General features: G+C 36.1%; 1 protein-coding gene across 2 annotated transcripts; it reads left to right on the top strand.

Moving 5' to 3' along the window:
* The first annotated feature begins 83 nt into the window (after positions 1 to 83).
* Positions 84 to 11604, top strand: LOC306852467 (UBA-like domain-containing protein 1). Of its 2 annotated transcripts, none has more exons than XM_079389327.1 (3): positions 84 to 352; positions 778 to 980; positions 9491 to 11604. In XM_079389327.1, the coding sequence occupies exons 2-3, from the start codon at positions 903 to 905 to the stop codon at positions 9788 to 9790; spliced, it is 378 nt and encodes a 125-aa protein (XP_079245453.1). In that variant the 5' UTR covers positions 84 to 352; positions 778 to 902; the 3' UTR covers positions 9791 to 11604. The 2 variants fall into 2 exon arrangements, with proteins under 2 accessions (XP_079245453.1, XP_079245452.1); XM_079389326.1 differs by having other exon boundaries at positions 98 to 352; positions 921 to 980; positions 9491 to 11598.
* Positions 11605 to 21440: the final 9836 nt, after the last annotated feature.

The raw sequence follows: 21440 nt of genomic DNA, 5'->3' as shown, positions 1-21440 counted from the left end.
AAACACAACAAACGTGGAATCCTGACGCATACAATTCCCATGACCTCCACCACGCTCTGATTGGCTGCTTCATGCTGTCAATCATCTGGCGCTCGTTACACCAGTCCTACAGTAAATATTTGTGTTTGCTCAACCGGCTGTAATGGTGGACGACTGAAAGAGAAAAGCGGAGAGACTAAATCTCAAAAATCCAGTCCCGGGTAAAATACTATTGTTCGCGGCTCGGAAATAAACACTAGCGAATATGGATGAACTCAAACATCAAGTTATGATAAACCAGTTCGTCCTGACAGCTGGATGTGCCGCAGACCAAGCGAAACAGCTTTTGCAAGCGGCACATTGGCAGTTTGAGGTAAGCGCAATGGAGAGCACACTATGCATGCCTATGCTATAGTTCATTGTTTATGTGATGCATTGCATAGGCTACTCAGTCGGGTGTCTGGTTGCCATTTCTTAATAATGACTAATAACAATGACCTAAACATGTTTTAGTTTCCTCCTTGGGCATATAAAATCTATTAATGCCGTCTCCATGTGCTTTCTTTTGGAATAAACGGCACTAAAATGCGTCTCTATAGTATAACAATTGCGAAAAGCTCAGCAGAGACAGGCTTCTATCCAATTAGAGTTTACTCCAGATTAAATACTATAATCCTTCCCCATGACACACTGTACTAGTTTCCCATGTTATTATGCAATGAAGATGACCGCTGACAGATTATACACTCCAGCAGAGCTCAACACTGATACAATGTTGTGCTTTCGTTTTTCATTTAGATCAGCCAAAATCCTGCAGCCATTCTCAGCTCTCTAAAATAAGTGAAACTCCGACAGTTTTCCAGTCTAGCGAGGTATAAATATGTTTGAATGTTATTATACCTCATGTGAGATAATGCTGTGTTATGATCTCTCACTCACAGACAGCCCTTAGTGCCTTCTTTCAAGAGACAAATATCCCTTACGGTCACCATCATCAAATGGTGAGTATGAAAGCCGTCATCTCGGTTTATAAATGTAGCTTTTTTTATTTTACATGTGTCTGTTATGTGACTACACGTGCTCCGTTTACATCGTGTCTGAGACAATAACAATGTAAAGCTGTAGCCATAGTGTCGGCCATGTTGCGGAGAGACGGGGCTTCCAGAAATAAACACACACACACACACACACAGACAGAGAGACAGGCGCTGTGCTCACTTTTATTACTGTAGTGTGCCGCGGTAGGCAGTATTTCATTGTTGCAGTATAAATAAAAAGAAATAATGGCCGCAAGGTAAAAGTACCACGAATTTGGGCTATCACTGGTCAAGAAATAAATGTCTTCTTGAACAGAACTAGTGTTTAATAATTTCTTTATGAAAACGAGGTATATGGTACTATGTGCATCATGATGATGGAGTTCTGGGATATCCCACTGTCACCTTTGTTTCCCACTTTTATGTAAAACCTGGGCACATCGGTAATACTTTACATTAATATCCCATTAGTTAATTTTAATGAATGAATTAACTATAACAATTATCAATTTATTTGTTACAATATTTATTAACATTAGTTAATGAATACAACTGTTCGTTGTTAGTTCATGTTAGCTCAGGTCCAGTAAATAATGTTAATAGACACAACTTTTGATTTTAATAATGTATTTGTAAATGTTGAAATTAATATTTATTTTTCATTAATTTTAACTAATGTTAACAAATGAAACCTTTTTGTGAAGTTATTGTTAACTATTGAAATTGTGCTATTCAGACTTAAAAAAAAAAAAAAGTCATGAAAATTGTGGAAGTGATGGAAATTTCTATAGCGAAGATATAGTGAAGCGTTTTTTCAGTTATTTTTTGCTATTGTGGGTGATTTATTCTTCAGTTATTTTCAATTTTCAATGAATCGGTAAAACTGTTTTGTAAAATTGTCAAAACGATTAATTAGTGAATCTGTCTTCAAAAATTCGAAGCTAACCATATATGTCTAGAAAAATGTCAAAACACGGATTTTTATTTATTTTTTGATAAAACAGAAATTATGTAATTAAAATTTGGCATTTGTAAATGTTCAGTTAAACATTGCAGTTCACCCCATGTTTGTGTTTGTTTGAGGTTTATTGATGTGAGTATTATATGCTTTCTTGTAGCTCAAATAGTAGAGCATGGCGCTAGCAACGCCAAGGTCATGGGTTCGATTCCCAGGGAAAGCAAGAGCTGATAAAATGTAAAAACTGTAACTTGAATGCAATGTAAGTCGCTTTGGATAAACGCGTCTGCTAAATGCGTAAATGTATTAGGGGCATAAATGGTTTTGCTGAAGCAAAAAAAACTATCTCCAGATCATTGTTTATCACTAAGCACAGGATGATAGTTTGCCCGCTGCACCAGTTTAAATAGATGCAGGTGAAAGCACAAGAAGCAGAGTTGTGATTTTGTTGCATGCATGGCTGCCAACACTTATAATGTTATTAGTTATGCAGTCGAATTTCCCCTGCACCAGCACACTTATTCTGACTGACAGTGAAGTCATAAATGCATGAGAAAATCAGCAGACTTGTATGCTTACCTCACAGGGTGTTCTTTTATATTGGTTTAGTGTATAGTTTTGTTTGGAGGGTTCCTAAGCAAACAGATCTGCAGATCTGTTCAGAATCTGTTGGCTGTTGGAAAAGAATCACTGATTGTGACTAGTGTTTGATCATAAAGTCATTTACCCAGCATGATAATTTTTATTTTTGGGTGAACTATTCCTTTATAATTTATAATTTACAACATCGCAGTCACAGCTATTGCTTAAGACTAATAGTGACAGAATATACTATAAAGATTACACTTTGGCTATTATATTACAGTACTTTTTTTGGACAGATGTGATTTTAGCCTAATTTAGTGAAACTGATTAGACATCATACTTAAGTTTCATTTCCAAAGAATAATGGTTTATACAGAGAAAAAATTCCACATTTTGAGAAATGAATGTTTGGCCCAAGGAATTCTTGTATTCTGTCTAGTGAAGCTCTGACCATGCAGTCACCGCCAAAGTAAAAAGAATAGCTTAGTAAGATAGCCAGTTATCCTCTGATTAAAGTGCGGTATTAAAACAGGATTTAACACAAAGGGTAGAAAACTGTGGTTTGTTCCTGGGTGTGACCTAAGAAAGTGTTGGCAGTATTTTAATTCTCAGATACAGCTGAATTCCCTGCACCTTACAGACAGGAGTGGGGAAAGGTTAGAGTAATTACAGGACTTTATTGCAGTTAACTGACAGTTTGATTAAAAGGATCATGGAGTGAAGCTCCTTATCTTGATGACATTACAGTCTCTGTAGCCTATAAAAACAAGCAGATGTTCTCTCCTGTCAAGGCTGTGAATTGGGGAAGCGGGACAATCAGTGTGAAACATTCTAAAGACAAAATACAGGCCGAAAAGTTAAGAATGTCTAATCAAACGCAGTGTATACAAAGTATTTCACTCTGACACAATGATTATATTTGAGTATTTGGCCTTGAGTTGATGTCGTGGTTGGAGCCAGAAAGAGTAAACCGCATTTACAAGCAATGCTTCCCGGTATGCAGTGAGTGTGAATCGCAGATGTACAAGAAGTAACGTGCAGTGCACATGGGTTTAACAGGTTAGCATGGCCCTGCCTTATTGATGAGTTTAGCCCCCTGCAGAATTCAAACCCCAAAGTTAACCGTTTGTAACATCCGTTCAAAAACATATCATCATATTCTTCTAGATAATCAAAATAACCTTTCCGATTACTCTTTTGGAAGCAATGCTAGGAAAGCAGGCTAATTTGTGAGCATTTAACTGAAATCACAACCAGAGTCAAAGGCTTGGCTAAAAAACATTCTCTTTTTTCTTCTAAGCTAGATTTGTGCTGACATACTCGTGAAGCTGGTCACTGCAGAACTGTGAATTGTCTCTTGAATGGTAAATTGCTTGAGGTGTTCAAGTCACTTTGGATAAACTTGTATGCTAAATGCCGAGGTAGCAGCTAGCAGACTAACGGTTTCTTAAGTAACTGGGGGGAAAAAATAATGAGAAATGTTTTATTTAACCAATTGTGACCCTGGGCCATAAAACCAGTCATAAGTGTAAATTTTTTGAAATTGAGATTTATATATCACCTGAAAGCTGAATAAATAAGCTTTGCGTTGATGTATGATTTGGTATGATAGGACAATATTTGGCTGAGATACAACTATTTGAAAATCTGTAATCCAAGGGTGCAAAAAAATCTAAATACTGAGAAAATCGCCTTTAAAGTTGTCCAAATGAAGTTCTTAGCAATGCATATTACTAATCAAAAATTAGGTTTTAATATATTTATGGTAGGAAATTTACAAAATATCTTCATGTAACATGATCTTTACTTAATATCCTAACGATTTGTGGCATAAAAGAAAAATGGATCATTTTGACCCATCCAATGTATTTTTGGTTATTGCTATAAATATTTCCCAGCAACTTAAGACTGGTTTTGTGGTACAGAGTCACAATTATAGCTTCAGTTATGACGCTTGACAATACCTATGGAATGTTAAGAATATTTAAGGCCAATTCACACCAAGGACAATAACTATAACTAAAGTTTGAATAATAATTGAATTCTATGAGCTGCATGTTCACACCACAGCTATAGTGTTAATGTTTTTCCAGCTGATGTACAATAAAAACATGACAGCCATTCAAAATCCACTGGCTTTAAAGACATGCAGCGCACACTAACTGCTTTTACAGTTTTTATAGTATTCAACCTATTTTCTAAATGCAGGTTATAAATCTTATTGTGAACTATTCATGCATGCATGCGTTTAATGTTTTTACATTTCTGACCTCGACCTTGTAATTATAAACTCTTATTGAGTGCAACGCTAACACCTCAAAATCCAAACAAATGATGCATAGATCCAATTCCCAGCCCTACAATTTTTTTTTCTCTTAATAAGCTGTTACACTGTGATGTACGTCACAACACAGAAGAAAAGATTTGTTGCTTCTTCCGTTTAATCACGAAAAAATGCTCTTGGACAGCAGTCATAACTCTCCAAGATGTCTTTCAGTTGGACGACATTTAAACTGTTCTGATTGAACAACTGTTGCTGGTTTACGATCACTGCACAATCACCTGGCAGAGGACACTGCTGCCAATATTAGCCGTAGAGTCATGTCCTTGATTTTAACATACAGTAAGTATAAATCAGCCTCTTTGTAGACAATACTTGCCTGTAGTTTTGCTCTGAAATCCCTCTGTACTGTTACACTCAGGTTAATAATAAAGCCTTGAACTGAGAGATCATTTGCTCACATGTGTAAACACTTAAACTTACACACACAGTATAATAGAGTGCAGAGATCAGAAAAACCTCTGCATCTCTGCAGTATGTGATTACAAATTACTGTTATAAAAATCAAAGCACCTCCTAAAGGCATTGTCTTTCCTGCTTGACGACAACTCCCAGCGTCTCTCTTTCTCTCAGAGACTCACAGATACGTGTAAAGCAGATCAGGCAGTGTTATACAGTTTTGTGTTACAATGGAACGCTGCAGTGAACCGTCAATTATCTCATTACAAACCTTATCATTATATTTCATGCACCATCTGCCACAGTGTTCACTTTCCATAATTCCAGCCCTGAATGAATCATGTAGACATGCATGTGAAGGATGCAAAACAGCAGTTGTACTAGAACTTCCATACTAAGCATGAAGCAGTGAATTGCATCAAATGAATTTGAAAGCTTCCCTTTGTTTTATGCTATATATTTCTAGCTATTTCCAATGGAGGAGAAACTGCTTGTTTGTGGGTTGGAACAGTCTGGCTCATTGAACAATAGTAAAGGGGAACAAGGTTGATGCTCTCTAATTTGTTTCACTGATGCCTTTGCAGGGCTTATGTTGTGCTTGGTGAACCAAAGATGCTGGTTTCACGCACATGTTTTTGCTATGATTCTAGTTGAAAATGCGCAATCAAGGATGTCCTATTTGAAGTCACAAAAAGATGGTTGTTTCTAAGTCCCACATTAGATCTGGACCTTTCTGTTAATGTCTTCTTGAACACAGCAGCATTTAAATAGCTTTTTTATTATTATTTAAACTATGCGATATGCAATGCTTAGTGGAGTTGCAGTTCTTTCTTGCAGTCTTGCACCTTTATTTATTTTTTATTTTTTGACTGATTTTCAAATCTTTTTTGCTTAAGACAAAGTTTGTAATTTGTGGTTTACCTTGTAGCAGGTTGGTTTGGCTTATGGCTTTTTAAAAAAAATTCCTTTGGGAAAAATGCTTCCGGAATTAAGGCAGCTGAACAAGTGTCACACTATTGGTCTTGTTTAAAACAAAGAAGCTACTCAAAAGCATGTGTTGATACAAGTTGATTTTTTTCATAATTTCTTTGAATTTAATTGAATATGAAGAGACAAGTAAGCCATTTGGTTATAAACTGGTTTTGTACACTGTAAGAAAAAGAATCAACATGACGCAATACCTAATTCAAAATATGGGTAAAACATCTGTGTAAAATTAATATGGAAAATTCCCTCATATTTGTCACGCTGTACCGGGTGCAAGGAGCGAGGAGACACGGAGATATCCAAGACAGAGTTTTATTGAGGTTCCAACCACACAGAACGCGGCGCTTGGGGGATGAACGAACAATACAGGACATGGGAGACAGGGAGACACAGGGCTTAAGAACACAGGGACATCAACGAGGAAGAACAGAAACAGGTGCGGGGTAATTAAACGCAGGGCTGGGAACAAATTAACTCATGAGGACAGGGACCGAGGACAGGAACAGGCCTTTACATTGTGTAGTGCTATCCAAACATTCTTTGTTTGAGGATCCAGACACTGCATTGGGGCTGGGTTATCTTTTTGACCAACCAATGGAAGACAAGGGGCGTGTTTAAAAAAGATAGATAGATAGATAGATAGATAGATAGATAGATAGATAGATAGATAGATAGATAGATAGATAGATAGATAGATAGATAGATAGATAGATAGATAGAAACCCAGTGAATGTTTACAACTGTATCTAAGTAAATCAAATACAACAAACAAAAATGAAGTATAACAAAGTGGACTGGGCTGTGCACCGTAGGTTCTGTTTTTCTACGCCAACTCTGACCTCATTTCTCATCAACAGATCTGTCCTCACAACCAAAATATTTCCATAGCAACCCAGCTGTCAGCTGGAGCATGTTTGTTATGTACACCGCACCTCTTGAAGCACGCTTTTTTAATGTTTCTGAATTATGGAGGATCTGCAGATGCATCTGCTCTCGGTTTGACGGCCTTGTTAAGCCACTGACTGTTTTCTCCACATCTGCAGCAGCTGTCCAGCTGGCCGATGTATTGCTGGATGACATTTTGTGCAACTCTCCCAAACCGAGGGATTTTTTTCCCCCCACCTCATTGCCATTTGAAGCCTGTCTAACAGCTTCATAGCTGTTTTGTTAATCCCTCAGACTTCCTGCTGTAAACAATCTTGTGAATTAAAGGCATCTAGGGACACGGAGGTCCATTTGAGACTTTTGACCGGCCACAATGGGGTGATTGTGGTGGTTTTTGGAGAGATATCCTTACGGGTGGGTCAATAAAAACTGCAGGCGGCAGTATTTAAGGTTGCTGACAGGATGGTGCACGGATGCCGATGTGATTGCTGCAGTAAGACAATATGGACATGTTTCTCATACCCGTGCAAGGGCACACCAGGAAGTATCCCAATGTAACGCTGTCCATTCATTTAGCTTTCACTGACAAAATATCTCATTCTCCCCACATATTAGTCCTGATTCAACCCACAGATTGCTGCCTTGTGCAGATTTGTGACGACCTTTGTACTGTTGTTTATTTTTGGTGATGTTGTCCTGCCGCCGAAAAACATTGCAGGATGGCGGGGGTGCTCTCATGAGGCCTATTGTGTACCTATGTAAATGCGCGATTTGCTGTGGACAGAGGACAGCGAGTTCAGAGAGGACAATGGGGAGGTCACAGAAAAAATGGAGAAGCTGAACGGCACACAGAGGAAGGCAGAGCGGGTGATGCCAGGGCAGAGATGAGAAACAGGAAGTTGAACTGTTAGAAGAGCACCAATCAACAAGGCAGAAAGAATGTGAAGGAAGGGAGGGAATGTCGGAATGATCTGCTGGGACAACTTTGCAGAATTTAATTTTGCCACTAAAATGTTTTAGCTGGTTGTCATATGGTTTAAAATGTTTTATTAGTAAGGAATGTTAAAGATGTATTGAAAGTCATTTTTCTTCTGCAATCTGTAAAAGACAGAACCTGATTTTATTTATCAGAAATTATTGGATTATGAAAAGAGGCTATGTTACAAATATATGAATGAGGAGTTAGTGACATCATCTGAAAATTATGAAATCAATGGAAATGATTTTAGAGCAAGATTTGATTAACTTTTATTTATTTAGTTTGGGGCAGTAAGTCCTAGTGAAAAAGAAATACATTTATTTCAAAATACATTTGAAATACATTTATTTCATACCAAGTATAATACAAATACATTTACATATTTATGCACTTAATAAAAATACCCTGCAGCTGTACTTTTAGTATACTAACCCGGTATACTTAAAGTCGGCAAAATTGGAACAGATAATTTTGTGCTTAATGCACTTTAATTGTGTGGAAGTTGTGCTGAAGTCCAACTAAAGATATAATGAGGTATATTTGATTGTGATAAAATGGAACTATTGCAAGTATACTTTAAGTACACTTTAAATATCTTGCACTGAAAGACCGATATTATTCAAAGATCAATCACTATGCAAAAAACAAACAAACACATTTTAGGCTTAATATTAAGAAATGTGCATTGTGCACAAATAGTACTCCAAAAAAAGTTCAATTATAATTTTAATATCAGTAAGTCTCAAGCAGTATATCAGTAAATACATAACATTTTTTGAACTGTACTTAGAATTAAATAAATGTATTTTAAATATATACATTTTTACTAGGGAGATTTTGAAAGAAACAAATACTTTTATTCAGCAAGGACCTATTAAATTGATAAAAAGTGACAGTAAATACATTTGTAATGTTACAAAAAAAAATTTCTTTATATTTAGAATTTTGAAATTCTGGTCTTTTTAACTTTCTATGCATAAGAATTTGTATATTCATAATATTATCAATGTAAAAAACTGTTGTACTGCTTAATGTGCTGAAGAAATGTGTCTTGAACACCAAATCAACCCATTAGAATGATTTCTGAAGGATCGTGTAACACTGGAGTAATGACTGCTGAAATTTCATCTTTGCCATCACAAAAATAAATTACATTTTAAAATGCATTTATATAGCAAACAATTACTTTAAATTGTAATGTTTTTGATCGAATAAATACAGCATGGTGAACATGAGACGTCTTTCTTATTTCTTACTGACCTCAAAAAGTGATAGAAAATAATAAATGATGTGCATTATCCAAGAACACAGTTGTGATTGTCCATCTGTTTGTTTTTTAGATGTGTACCCCCGCCAACACACCTGCAACACCACCAAACTTCCCAGATGCCCTCACCATGTTCTCGCGACTCAAAGCCTCGGAAAGCTTCAACAGCAGCAGCAGTCCCAGCATGGCCACCTCACCCCCTCCACCTCCGGTCAGCTGGGGCATGACCCCACCCGGGCCCAACCAGCAGGGCTTATGGACTCAGGGGCCTTCCCCCCAACAAGCCCACCCGCCCCCAGGCTGGCCCTCAGCTGTCAACCAGCAAGCGGCAACCGAACAGAAGGCCAGCGTCGCCATGGAGGCCGAGAGATGAGGGCCTGGACTACACGGAGCGAGGGTCAGGGGAGGGTCGTTTTCCTCTCTCACTCACCAGACATGGAGGGGGAGGGAGCTACAGCAAGAATAACCAAGCAACATGGACATTTACAGAAGAGGAGCGAAAGTCAACACGAAGGTAATTAGGGAAATAAAGAAACAAGCGCACATTGTATTAAAAAGAAAGTTTTTTTCTATAATAAAAGAGTAGTTTAACGTATATGGGACTATGATCATTGCACCTGTGGATTATTTCTGGTATTTTCTCAAAGATGGATGTCTAGCATCTAAGGCAGCAACTTTTCTGACATTTTACTTTTTATTCTTTTATCTGGTGTTCTTTATGCAAGATGAGAGTTGACGTTGCATGTGGATTAGCGATCTGTTTTTGCGGTTTTTAACTAACTAGTATTCAATGCAAGCGTTCATGTGTACAGTGTGTGAGACTTACACACTCAAACATTGTGTATCGGACTTACATTTTCTCTACCCGCTGGATAATGGGACTTTTTTCATACCTCACTGGTCACCTGACTCTACTCAACCAATCAGGGAATCTCACTAGTTGAACACTTTTTCGAACTCGAACCGGATTTTCCATGATGCTTTGCTTTGTCCATTACAGAGTAACTTACTGATGTCCTCAACGATTGTAAAGATTGGTCTGAAAATTGATTCGGAAAGATCTGGGTATTTTATAATCATGGCTCCTAGTTTTATTTCAATCTGTTTTTGGGGGAGCTGGTTAGCTGGTTTATCAGACTGTTGTTTCTTAGCTGAGGAGAGTAAATCCATGCCGCTAAAGCCACATTAAACCAGACTACTATACAACATGTTTGTAAGCAGACTTGCCACTTTGCATGACGTATTCATATGTATATCATATTTTGTAGTTTCTTGCTTTTTGGGGGAAATCTACATGAATGCTTTTCGGGAATTCTGTCTCATTTCCAGTTTTAGAGAGAGGATGAGAACTCCAATTCAAGTTGTAATTCTGGGCCAATCTGCTTTTTCTCTTGACATAAAATTGATAAACTGGGTGGGGGAAAAGAGTTTAATTTCTTATTTGATGAAAACAATTTTCCAAAAGCAATGCTGTTAGTAATTTTAGCTTTTACTTTGTATTACTTTCCATTTACAACAATTTCTGATCAAGCTTTTCTTTTGGGGTCACTTGTTCCCAAATGGTTTCCATGTATGTTTTCCCCTGTTTGACTGTATTGATACCATTCCCACAATATTTGTGGACTACCTGATAATTAACTTATCAATGTTTGTGTTCCTAAATAAATATTGTATGTCCTACGGTGTGATCTGTTCTTGAACTGTTGTAGATATACTGTAACTGTATTTGTCAGTTTATACAAAACTTTAATAGAATACTGAATTATTATTATTGTGGAATTCTCATTCTTTAAGCTAACAGAAATTAAAGTGAGGAAGTGAGACTGAAGTGAGAATTTTGAGCCTAATATGAGAAAAATATTACTTTCAGTTTCCCCTGTACTCTAAAAGTGCATAATTTACAATATAGAGTCAAATCATCTTAACATTATAAACTGACTCTAAATCTTTGCATAATAAGAATCCATTAGGGCCAGTGCAGAAATACTTTTTATTTTATTTAGTATTATATTTCATTAGTATTTCATATACTACCTACACTAGTCTTCAAAAGTTTGGGGTCAGTATAACGACTACGAACAAAGATTTGTTAAATTGATCAAACGTGACAGTAAAGACATTTATGATGTTACTAAATATTTCTGATAAATGCTGTACTTTTGAATTTTCTATTCATCAAAGAACCTTAAAGAACAAAAAAAAAAATCAGTTTTCACGAAAATATTAATCAGCATAACTGCCTAATGCTGCTGAAAATTCAGCTTTGCCATCAAAGGAATAAATGACATTTTAAAATATATTAAAATATAGATTTTTAATCAAATAAATGCAGTCTTGACAAATTAAATGTTTCTCTGATTTTCTCTTTAAAAAAATACACTCCAAATTTGTCTCGTTTTAAAAATGTTTAAATATATTTTTAACCAGTAAAGAATAAAAGGTCACACTTTATATTAAGCGGCCTTAACTACTATGTACTTACATAAAAAAAAAAGTATAATGTACGTATTGTGTTCATATTGTATTGCAAAACACTTGTTGCTGCTTTTGAGGTGGGATATGGGTAAGGTTAGGGACAGGTTTGGTGGTATGTGTAGGTGTAAGGGTGGGTTAAGGTGTAAGGGATGTGGGCCAAAAGTGTAATTACAAATGTAATTATAGAATTTAATTACAGATGTAATTGCATGCAGGTATTTTTCAAAATATAAGTACAATGTAAAAACATGTACACAATAAGTGCATTGTACCAAATGATTAATTTAAATAGTAGTAAAGGCCACTTAATATAAAGTGCGACCGAATAAAAAAACTGTTTAAGAACATTAAGGTTATTTGGATTATAAGTGAGCGTTTATATGGAAATATATGATAGAAGACATAAACCTACAGCAGGTATTTATTGTGTGGTTAATGTATAGCCACTCTAGAGGTCAGCAGGTTCTCAGGTTGGATGTCCTTGTTTCACCTCCAAATCAAACTTATGGAGAGAGAGCTTGATCTCAGCTTGAGCCCAATCTCAGTGTGCTTCCGCCCTCTTGTCCTCTTCGTCACAGCACTACTGTTCTCTGTGTTTTTATGTTTTTCAGGGTGTGACTTGGAAGCTGAAACATTGCCAAGTAAACTGCCATTAGCATCCACGGTGCTGTGGCGTGCCAGGTGAACCTTGGCCTGAGCCCTCATACTGCAGCGATTCGCCGTCTCCGAACCTCAATTTGATCTGTAGTCAAATATAACGTCCCACCACTCTCGTCTCCATGTTGGCCTCTGAAACGGTCGCCTGCTCTCCGTTCGGCAGGATATGGAGAGTGACAGATCTGATTGCTGCATTAATACCTACTACACCTCTTCAGCTCAGTGGCCCACCTGGAAGCTGCAAGCTGTCCTCTTCCCATGACCTTCCTGTTGGTTTCTTTGCTCACGGCAGTCAGTTCTGCGTGCTTTCTTTTAAGCCACACACTTGAGCTGTAATTGTATGTGACTGATCTCTCTGAAACCGCGGGAATATGACATCATGTTGATTGGTTGGTGGCACAAAAAGAATGCAAACGGTCTCAAAGCCTTCATTAGCAGCCATCCCAGTCCGTGACACGAAATGCAGCAGACGGGAGAAAATCAAGTCCATTAAAAAGCTGCAATGTAATATTAGTGATTAATTGCCTGCATAAGAATTTTGTCAAAGTCAAGCCACTTCTTCTGCTAACATTTTCACCATGCCCACCACAAAAGAATGATTCAGTGTTAGGTTTAGCAACAATCATTAATTTGCAATAAACATAAAAATTATTAAGATACCTTTATAAAAATTAAAAATATTTTTTTAAGATAAGTTGCAACAAGCTGAAAGTCATATTAACTATCTATCTATCTATCTATCTATCTATCTATCTATCTATCTATCTATCTATCTATCTATCTATCTATCTATCTATCTATCTATCTATCTATCTATCTATCGATATTATAACATTAACTATTTTATATATGTTTTAAAATGTCATTTATTCCTGTGCTGGCAAAGCTGCATATTCAGCTGCATTACTCAAGTACTCAGTGTCACATGATCTGTCAAAAATCATAATTGTCAGTCCTCTGTTGTGTGTGTCTTGTGTTTCCACCTGTGCCCTGTGTTTCTATGCCCATATTTGGTTTGTTTCCTGTCTTCGTTATGTCATTAGTAGTTTATTCCTTTCCAGGTGTGTTTGAGTTAATTAGCCTAGTATTTAAGTCCTGTCTGTGCAGTGTTATGTCGTCTGGTCTACTCGTTTCTCCCCGGTGTTTGATGTCTGCCTTGCCTTACCTTGATGTCGACATTAAAGTCCTTTGATTTGAGTTTACGTCCTCGTATGCGTGTTCCTTGTTCCTCCCTGCTGTGTGCACTGTGACAATAATATGCTGATTTGGTGCTCAAGAAATTTTTTTCTTATCAATGATGAAAACAGTTGCTTAATAGTTTTGTGAAAACGGTTACACATTTAATGAATCTTTGATGAATAGAAAGTTCAAAAGAACAGCATTTTTTTAAATGGAGAACAACATTTTAACATTATAAATGTCTTGAAAATTTGCAACTTCATGAATTCATAAACATACTTTGGCTAGAAAACTCTGGCATATGTTGCAAGTTCACCAAAACTTCATCTGGGTTAGCTAAACTAACAACAATGTGGAATAAGTCCCCGAAGCCCAAACATTTATGTTTGAAAGACACACAAATGGATGTATAAGATCAAAGAACACTAATCACAGTAAATTTCAAAAACTCAAGCCAAGAGGTTGAATACTGTCCTGCAAATAAACAGTAAAAATGAAGCCAAAACAGAAAATTGAAAAAGAACAGAAACACCCACAGTGCCACACTCCCATTATGTAAAAGTGATAAATAATAGTGTATAGCATTTGCATTTGTGACCCAGACCACAAAACCAGTAATATGAGTCAATTTTTTTAAACTGAGATGTATACATCATCTGAAAGCTGAATAAATAAGCTTTCCATTGATGTTTAGTTTGTTAGGGTCGGACAATATTTGGCTGAGATACAACTATTTGAAAATCTGGAATCTGAGGGTGCAAAATATTGAGAAAATCACCTTTAAAGCTGTCAAAACGAAGTCCTTAGCAATGCATATTACTAATCAAAAATTAAGCTTTGATATATTTACGGTAGGAAATTTACTAAATATCTTCATGAAACATGAACTTAATATCTTTTCATAAAAGAATTTTAACCCATACAATGCATTGTTGTCTATTGCTACAAATATACCCCAGCAACTTAAGACTGGTTTTGTGCTCCAGGGTCACATTTATGCATTTGGTAGATGCTTTTATACAGTGTGCCTTACATTGCATTCAATACAATACAATTTATGCATTTACTGGGAATCAAACTTATGACCTTGGCATTGTTAGTGCCATATACTCTTCTTTTTGAGCTTTACAGGATATTGAATTTCCTATTTTTTATTCTTTTTGAGCATATACTAGTATATTGTGCATCTTGAGAGTGTCTGCTTTGCTAAACACACAGTCCAGCTGGTATGAGTTTGTGTTTGGTCAGACAGGGGTAATGACTGCAAACACAAGCAGATATCTTTATCTTTATGTCTATCTGCTCATAAAAGATCTTATTTGTCCGCTCTCTTCCTCCCCATGTGCACATACGTACATGCCCCCACCTGCCCTGGAACCGACTCGCTCGCAGATGAAAGCAACGTCACAGCTGCCTCACCAGCACTATCTGCAGTGATTCTACACTCTCTGTCGTCTTTAAGCTGCAAAGTCTATTCGTTGCAATGAACCATTTTTCAAAAATCAAATGTGAATTTGAATGACAAAGATCACAAATAAATGTACCATTATGCTTTTTTAAAGGAGAACAGACACTGAAATATTTAGATATATTTAGACGCATTTAAAGATGTAAAAAGCCACTGGGTTCAAATGAGAGTTTTAGTATAAATTCATTATACAATGACCTAATCAACACCAAAGGCTGACTGATTAAGCCTGCAGCAACTTTGAGCAGTGTAACAATATTTGCATAATATGTGCTTCTTTTTGTTCCTTTGCTCACTGTTTTAGCCCCGTTTTCCCTGCCCACCCCCCACTTCATCCCATTGCTTGTTCAAGCACTGCCCCCCAGTGATGTCATCATCCTAGATCACGTTTGGCACATGCGCCTGCAGCAGAGACTGGATGTCCCATTCTATCTGTGACATATTGTGCAATTCTATAGATAGAACAGAGAGCGAGAGAGTTGAAATTAAACGATGGATCATCAGAGGGAAAAAGAGCAAAAGGGAGAGAAAAAGTGGAGGGGGTTTTAGATGGCAAAAATGGAGGGAGAAGGGTTATATGGTTTGCAGCAGTGCTGTCCGACTCTCATGTATCAGGCCTTTCATTCCCCTCTCATTTCTCCAACTCCAGCTGCTTCCTCTCAAACAGAAAGTGCCTCTCAATGTTTCACAGACATGCTCAATGAGCACCAATGGACACTCGTCCCTCAACTTAAATGAAATTAAATATATACAGACGTGGTCAGAATTGTTGGCAACCTTGGTAAATATGATCAAATAAGGCTGTGAAAATTAATCTGCATTAATCCTTTTGATATATATATATATTTTTTTTTAAATCACAAAATTATAACCTTTCATTGAACTAAAACAATAGAAAATAAGGGAAAATCTCATTATGAAATGTTTTTCTCAAATATACGTTGGACACAATTATTGTTACCCCTAGAAATTCTTATGAGTAAAATATCTCTGAAGTATATTTCCATTCATATTTTCAATTTTGAGCACTCCAGGGTGATTATGAACATGAAATTATCCAGACATGGCTTCCTGTTTCACAGAAATATAAATAGGAGGGAAAACAAAGCCCAAATTTCCTTAATCGTCCATCACAATGAGAAAAGCCAAAGAATATATTCCTGATGTGGAGCAAAAGATAGTTGAGCTTCACAAATTAGTGAAGTGGCTTTAAGAAAAGAGCAAGAGCATTGAAAATTATACTTTTCCACCATCAGGGCAATAATTAAGAATTTCCAATCAACAGAAAATTTTACGAAACTGCCTGGAAGAGGACGTGTGTCTATATCTTCCTAACGCACGGTGAGAAGGAGAGTTTGAGTGGCCAAAGATTTTTAACTCATAGTATGTTAACAAAGCTGTTAAACTGGCAAATGGAGGTTTCAAAAAGTATTGAATAAAAGGGTACCATTAATTGTGGCCAATGTGTATTAGAGAAAAACCTTTATTTCATAATGATATTTCCCCCCATTTTAAATTCTTATTCTCCAATGAAAGGTTAGATTTTTGTGATTTAAAAAAAAAAAAAAAAGATCAAAAGGATTAACAACGCAGACTAATTTTCACAGCCTTCTTTGATCATATTTACCAAGGGTGCCAACAATTCTGACCATGATTGTACTTTATTTCAGCTAGCTGCCAAAGCAACATTTTCCATTTTCGTTTTAGTTGAAATAGCCTAAAATAACTAAAAGTAAATAAACTAAAACTTAAAATTATTGCGATAATATTACTAAAACTTACAATATAGGCATATTTTTAAAAATAAAAATTCAGAATAAAAATGATGAAAGCTTAAAATAAAATAAAATGAAAGCAGAAAAAAATAAATATCTAATTCAAAATATTAACAAAACTACAGTAGACCTTAATTGTATACGAATTTAATTTATTTTCAATTGAATTCTTCAAGGTCAAATTTGCACATTCAAATTTGCTAAATCAATGACATCTGTGGTCCAGAACAGCTCCTCACACCACAGTGTCCACTCTGTCACTGTGAAAGTCTGACCTCTAGAGGTGACCGACAGCAAAGGATGATGGAAGTGTTTTAGCCAACCTACTTTTGAATCTAAAGAAGTGTGTTCTAATAAACATGAATTAACATATAAAAATGAAACGCTTAAAAATATGTTATAACCTAAAAATAAATAATGCTTTGACACTGATGATTTTTCTTGCTGTTCCCTATGAATTGAAAAAGCTTTTAAACACTCAGACATACATAAAATTATATCAAGGCAATAATCTCGGAGCATCTTCATATTCCACTCTGAAAAAAAGCACTAGACATTTCCTACATACCCCCCCCCCCCCCCCCCACACACACACACACATACATACAAACCAGTGTACAGTCAGAACGTCACCCCTTACTGCAAATTTGATTATGAAAATGCATTCAAACCAGGATGGAAATCGTATCTTGGTTTGTTTAGTTCCCACAAACAGAAACGGTGAAAGATGATGGTGACGGTGAATATTACCTGAAGGATTGGGTGGCATTTACTGCGAAGCTTTCTACAGTTTTATGATTATTCTCTTTATTTTTGTGGGTTTCATCTAATGTTTTGATTGACATTATGATATGAGGAAGAAGGCATAAGAGATTATGGGGAAATATTCAAAGACTGCCAAGTACTCCAGCATAAGGAGCACTGCTAAGCAAGGACTGCTAAGGGAATTTAATACAATTGAGTAAACTGATCAGTCTCCCTAATTCTTCAACTGTCATCATTTCCAGTACTGGAGCTGGACTCTGACTCCCCAAACAAACAGCATCCTAGTGCCTATAGGTAATGTGATGTACCCATCATTTAAAGATTAAACAGTGTTTGTTAATGGACAATGTGTTTTTTTATCCTATCATTTAAATGAGCTTCATGTCCATCATAAATGGTGCCTGAAACACTTAAAACCGAACAAGTAATACACATAAATGCACAATGCAATGATGCACAGAATATGACCATATTCTTTTCATGCTTTTGGATTGCCTAAAACTTAGTGAAACTCTGGCACATGTATTCTTTAGGCAAATTCAAGATCATGCATTTATATCATTTAGTTAACAGAATGTGGGACAATTTTGTGTTTGAAGAAGTTAGGAAAAAGTTGTAATGAAATTTCAAAGTATTTAAATGTGAAACATTGTTTAAATGTCAAATATTGTATCTGACATTAATGGTAAGCACTGAGGTCAGTAGAATGTCAATAGTCTAAAAATGGCAATACATGTATTATCCACAAGATCAAATTGTTATTTGCAATGTTTTTGTTACAGTAAGTTCTAGAGAAATAATGGAGTTTTCAATAATAAGCAAGCCTGGATTATGTGCACACTTCAGAATTTAAATATTACCTTTATCAACAGTGCCAAAGAGAAATTCAATGGAAAGTCGATTAAAGAAGCTCACAGTATATTTGTTTGGCAAAAGTTAATTTTCCCTGAATAAAATAAAACAGTATCACAAGATTACAAAGCTTTGTCTGCTTAGTCGGATGTATTTGCACAGTCAAAGATTAGATTAAAGTGAACTATCACTATCACAATATCAGTAATAGAAAAAACTACATTACCGGTCAAATGTTTAGACATGCCAATACTGTATTATTTCAACATTTTAGAATAATAGTAAAGTAATAATGAAAACTAAGACAAAAAAATTATGCATTGCCCAAAAAATGCCAAAATAAATAAGAGAGTAAAGGACTTCACATGCATGTTCAGCATCTGTTGACTGCTTTAATTCACTCTCTTGTCCTAATTCTTACACAGGGACAATTTGTATTTATCTAAAAACTAATTTCAAGCACTTAAGCAGGATCCTTAAGATCAAACCGTTTTTAAGATAAAAAGTTCAGTAAAGCGTGTCTACATGTGTGCCTGTAAATGTTTGGATTTCTGCATTGATTACTCATAAAATGTGGTCTGATTGAATTTTAACTTAAAAAAACTATCTGACTAAACTAACAACACACATTATGTGATCTTTCACAGTGCAGGGTGTAGAAAGAAAGTGAACCAAAAGTAACCTCCAAAAGCTAGTTGGAGTCAATTTTAAGGAAATGAGATTGGAAATGTGGGTCACACAGGTGACCGGCCCATTAAATCTCTACGAACACAATGGACAATCCTGAAAGAGGTGAGAGGACAACAGCAAAAGACCTTCAGAAAACTCTACAAACTGCTGAGGTTTTTCTGCACATGTCTACTCAGAAAGCACAGAACAAGAAACTACTAAAACAGATCCACCTGGATTTTTAACAGTGCTTCTGGGAAAATGTTTTGTGGACATTTGGACAAAAGTTGAACTTTATGGGACAACACTGTTTAAAGGAAAAAGACAGCAAACCAACTCCAAAACCAAGTATGAAAAATGGTAGAAGGATCATAAAACTGCCTTGCTGCTTCAGAGCCAGCCTGCCAGGACACATTCCAGTCATCAAAGGACAAATTAATACAAAAGTTCATCAAGATATTTTACAGAAGAACGTTCATGACTGACTTTAGGTTGTTGGGTGTTGCAACAAGACAATGGCCCAAAGCAAACAAGTCCTTAGTGCTGACTATAAGTCAGTTGAGATGCTGTGGCATAAGCTAAAGAGGACTGTGCTACAACCAATATTGTTAAGATGAAACATTTGTGAGGGATGGTTCAAAATTGGTCAACATTCTTATAAACAGCCACTGAAAAAAAATGTTTTGCTGCTAGTGATGCAAAGTTTCACTTACTTTCTCCACCCTACATTGCAATTAATTACTCAATAATACGCAACGTACATTTTTTAATTAGCTTAAGCAGATAGTGTTTGCTTAATGTGCTTATGTGCTTCAATTAAGATCAAATCGTATTTTATGGGTAAGCAATGTGGAAATCCAGATCACTTTCACGAACCTGCAACTAAACCCACAGACTGCTGCACGTGAAAAACTGTAGGGCTTTGCCGTTTTAAAGTGCGGTCACATTTATTTATTTCAATAGCTCTCCATGCAGATTTCTCTCATGTTCAAACTGGTCACACAAATTCGAAGCTGTTTGTATGAAAGTAACTTCCGCTACACTATTGAGAATAGACAACGAACAAGTTTTGCCCGCGAAAATTCACGAATGTGACTGCACCTTTATTTACATAGCCAAAAGGTATATGTCTACATATTAGGTTGTAAAATCAATGTAATTTGTCCTATAGGGCAGCAGTACTATGACCCCAGTGCTGCCACAGGGCTCTGACCTGGATGAAGATACCACAGAACTGTGGAACATCCTCTTCAGACGACAACAGCTGCAAAACCGTCTTCAGTTCCTACAGGAGATCCAAAAGAAGAACAACAGAATAGAAGGTAATGGAATAGGCTAACACTCATACACCAAAATAACTGCAATGATATTGCTAAAGAAATGACTGAAATTAAATAACATTAAAAGTTACCTTAATTGAAATATCACTGCAGCCGGTTGCATAAAATGTTTGAACTAGTCTTAAAACTAGTCTTTTTTAAGAATTGGTCATATGCCTATCACCTTGGTAACTCCAAGTTGGTCAGACTAGTTGTTATGATTTATGCAACTGGCCCCTGGAAATGTTAGACTCCGTCAGCTCTATGGACTTCAGAGTGGGAGCAACAACATTTGGTAATTTCACTTCACAATAAAACATGCAAAACAATGTAATGCAATTACTCTTTCTCTCTTAATAACAAAGTACTTGCCTTCTTTACCAGGAAATAAGCATTCAAATTGCAATGACTCCACTCTTGACTGTAATCCATCAGCATGCTTACATTTGACTAGTTAGTATAAACAATAATTTGGTTGCTTTACATATTCTTTTTTTCCTTTTTAGGATACCTTGCAAATGAAGAGGGCCCTACAGAACTGGACAAAATAGAGGAGGAGTTGAAGTCACTGGAGCAAAAAGAGAAGGATCTTATTCAGACAAAAAAAAACAATGTTTGACAACACAGGCCACAGACAAAGGCAAGTGTCTACATTATAAAATCCACAAATTTAGGAAACACACACACACAAAAACAAAGGCAGAAACAAGCTAGAACAAAATGTAAAATATTATATATATTTTTTACATAATTTATGTATCTAAATGTGTACTACTACTACTCAGTTGAGTACTAAATAGTAAATGCATGAACAAAATTCTACAAAATGATACATTAGTATTTATTCAATTACATTTCTAAGTT

This window comes from Barbus barbus, assembly GCF_936440315.1.
Source record: "Barbus barbus genome assembly, chromosome: 32".
Lineage (NCBI taxonomy): Eukaryota > Metazoa > Chordata > Actinopteri > Cypriniformes > Cyprinidae > Barbus > Barbus barbus.
Note: the sequence above shows the minus strand (reverse complement) of the source record. Positions and strands in the feature narration are given on the sequence as shown.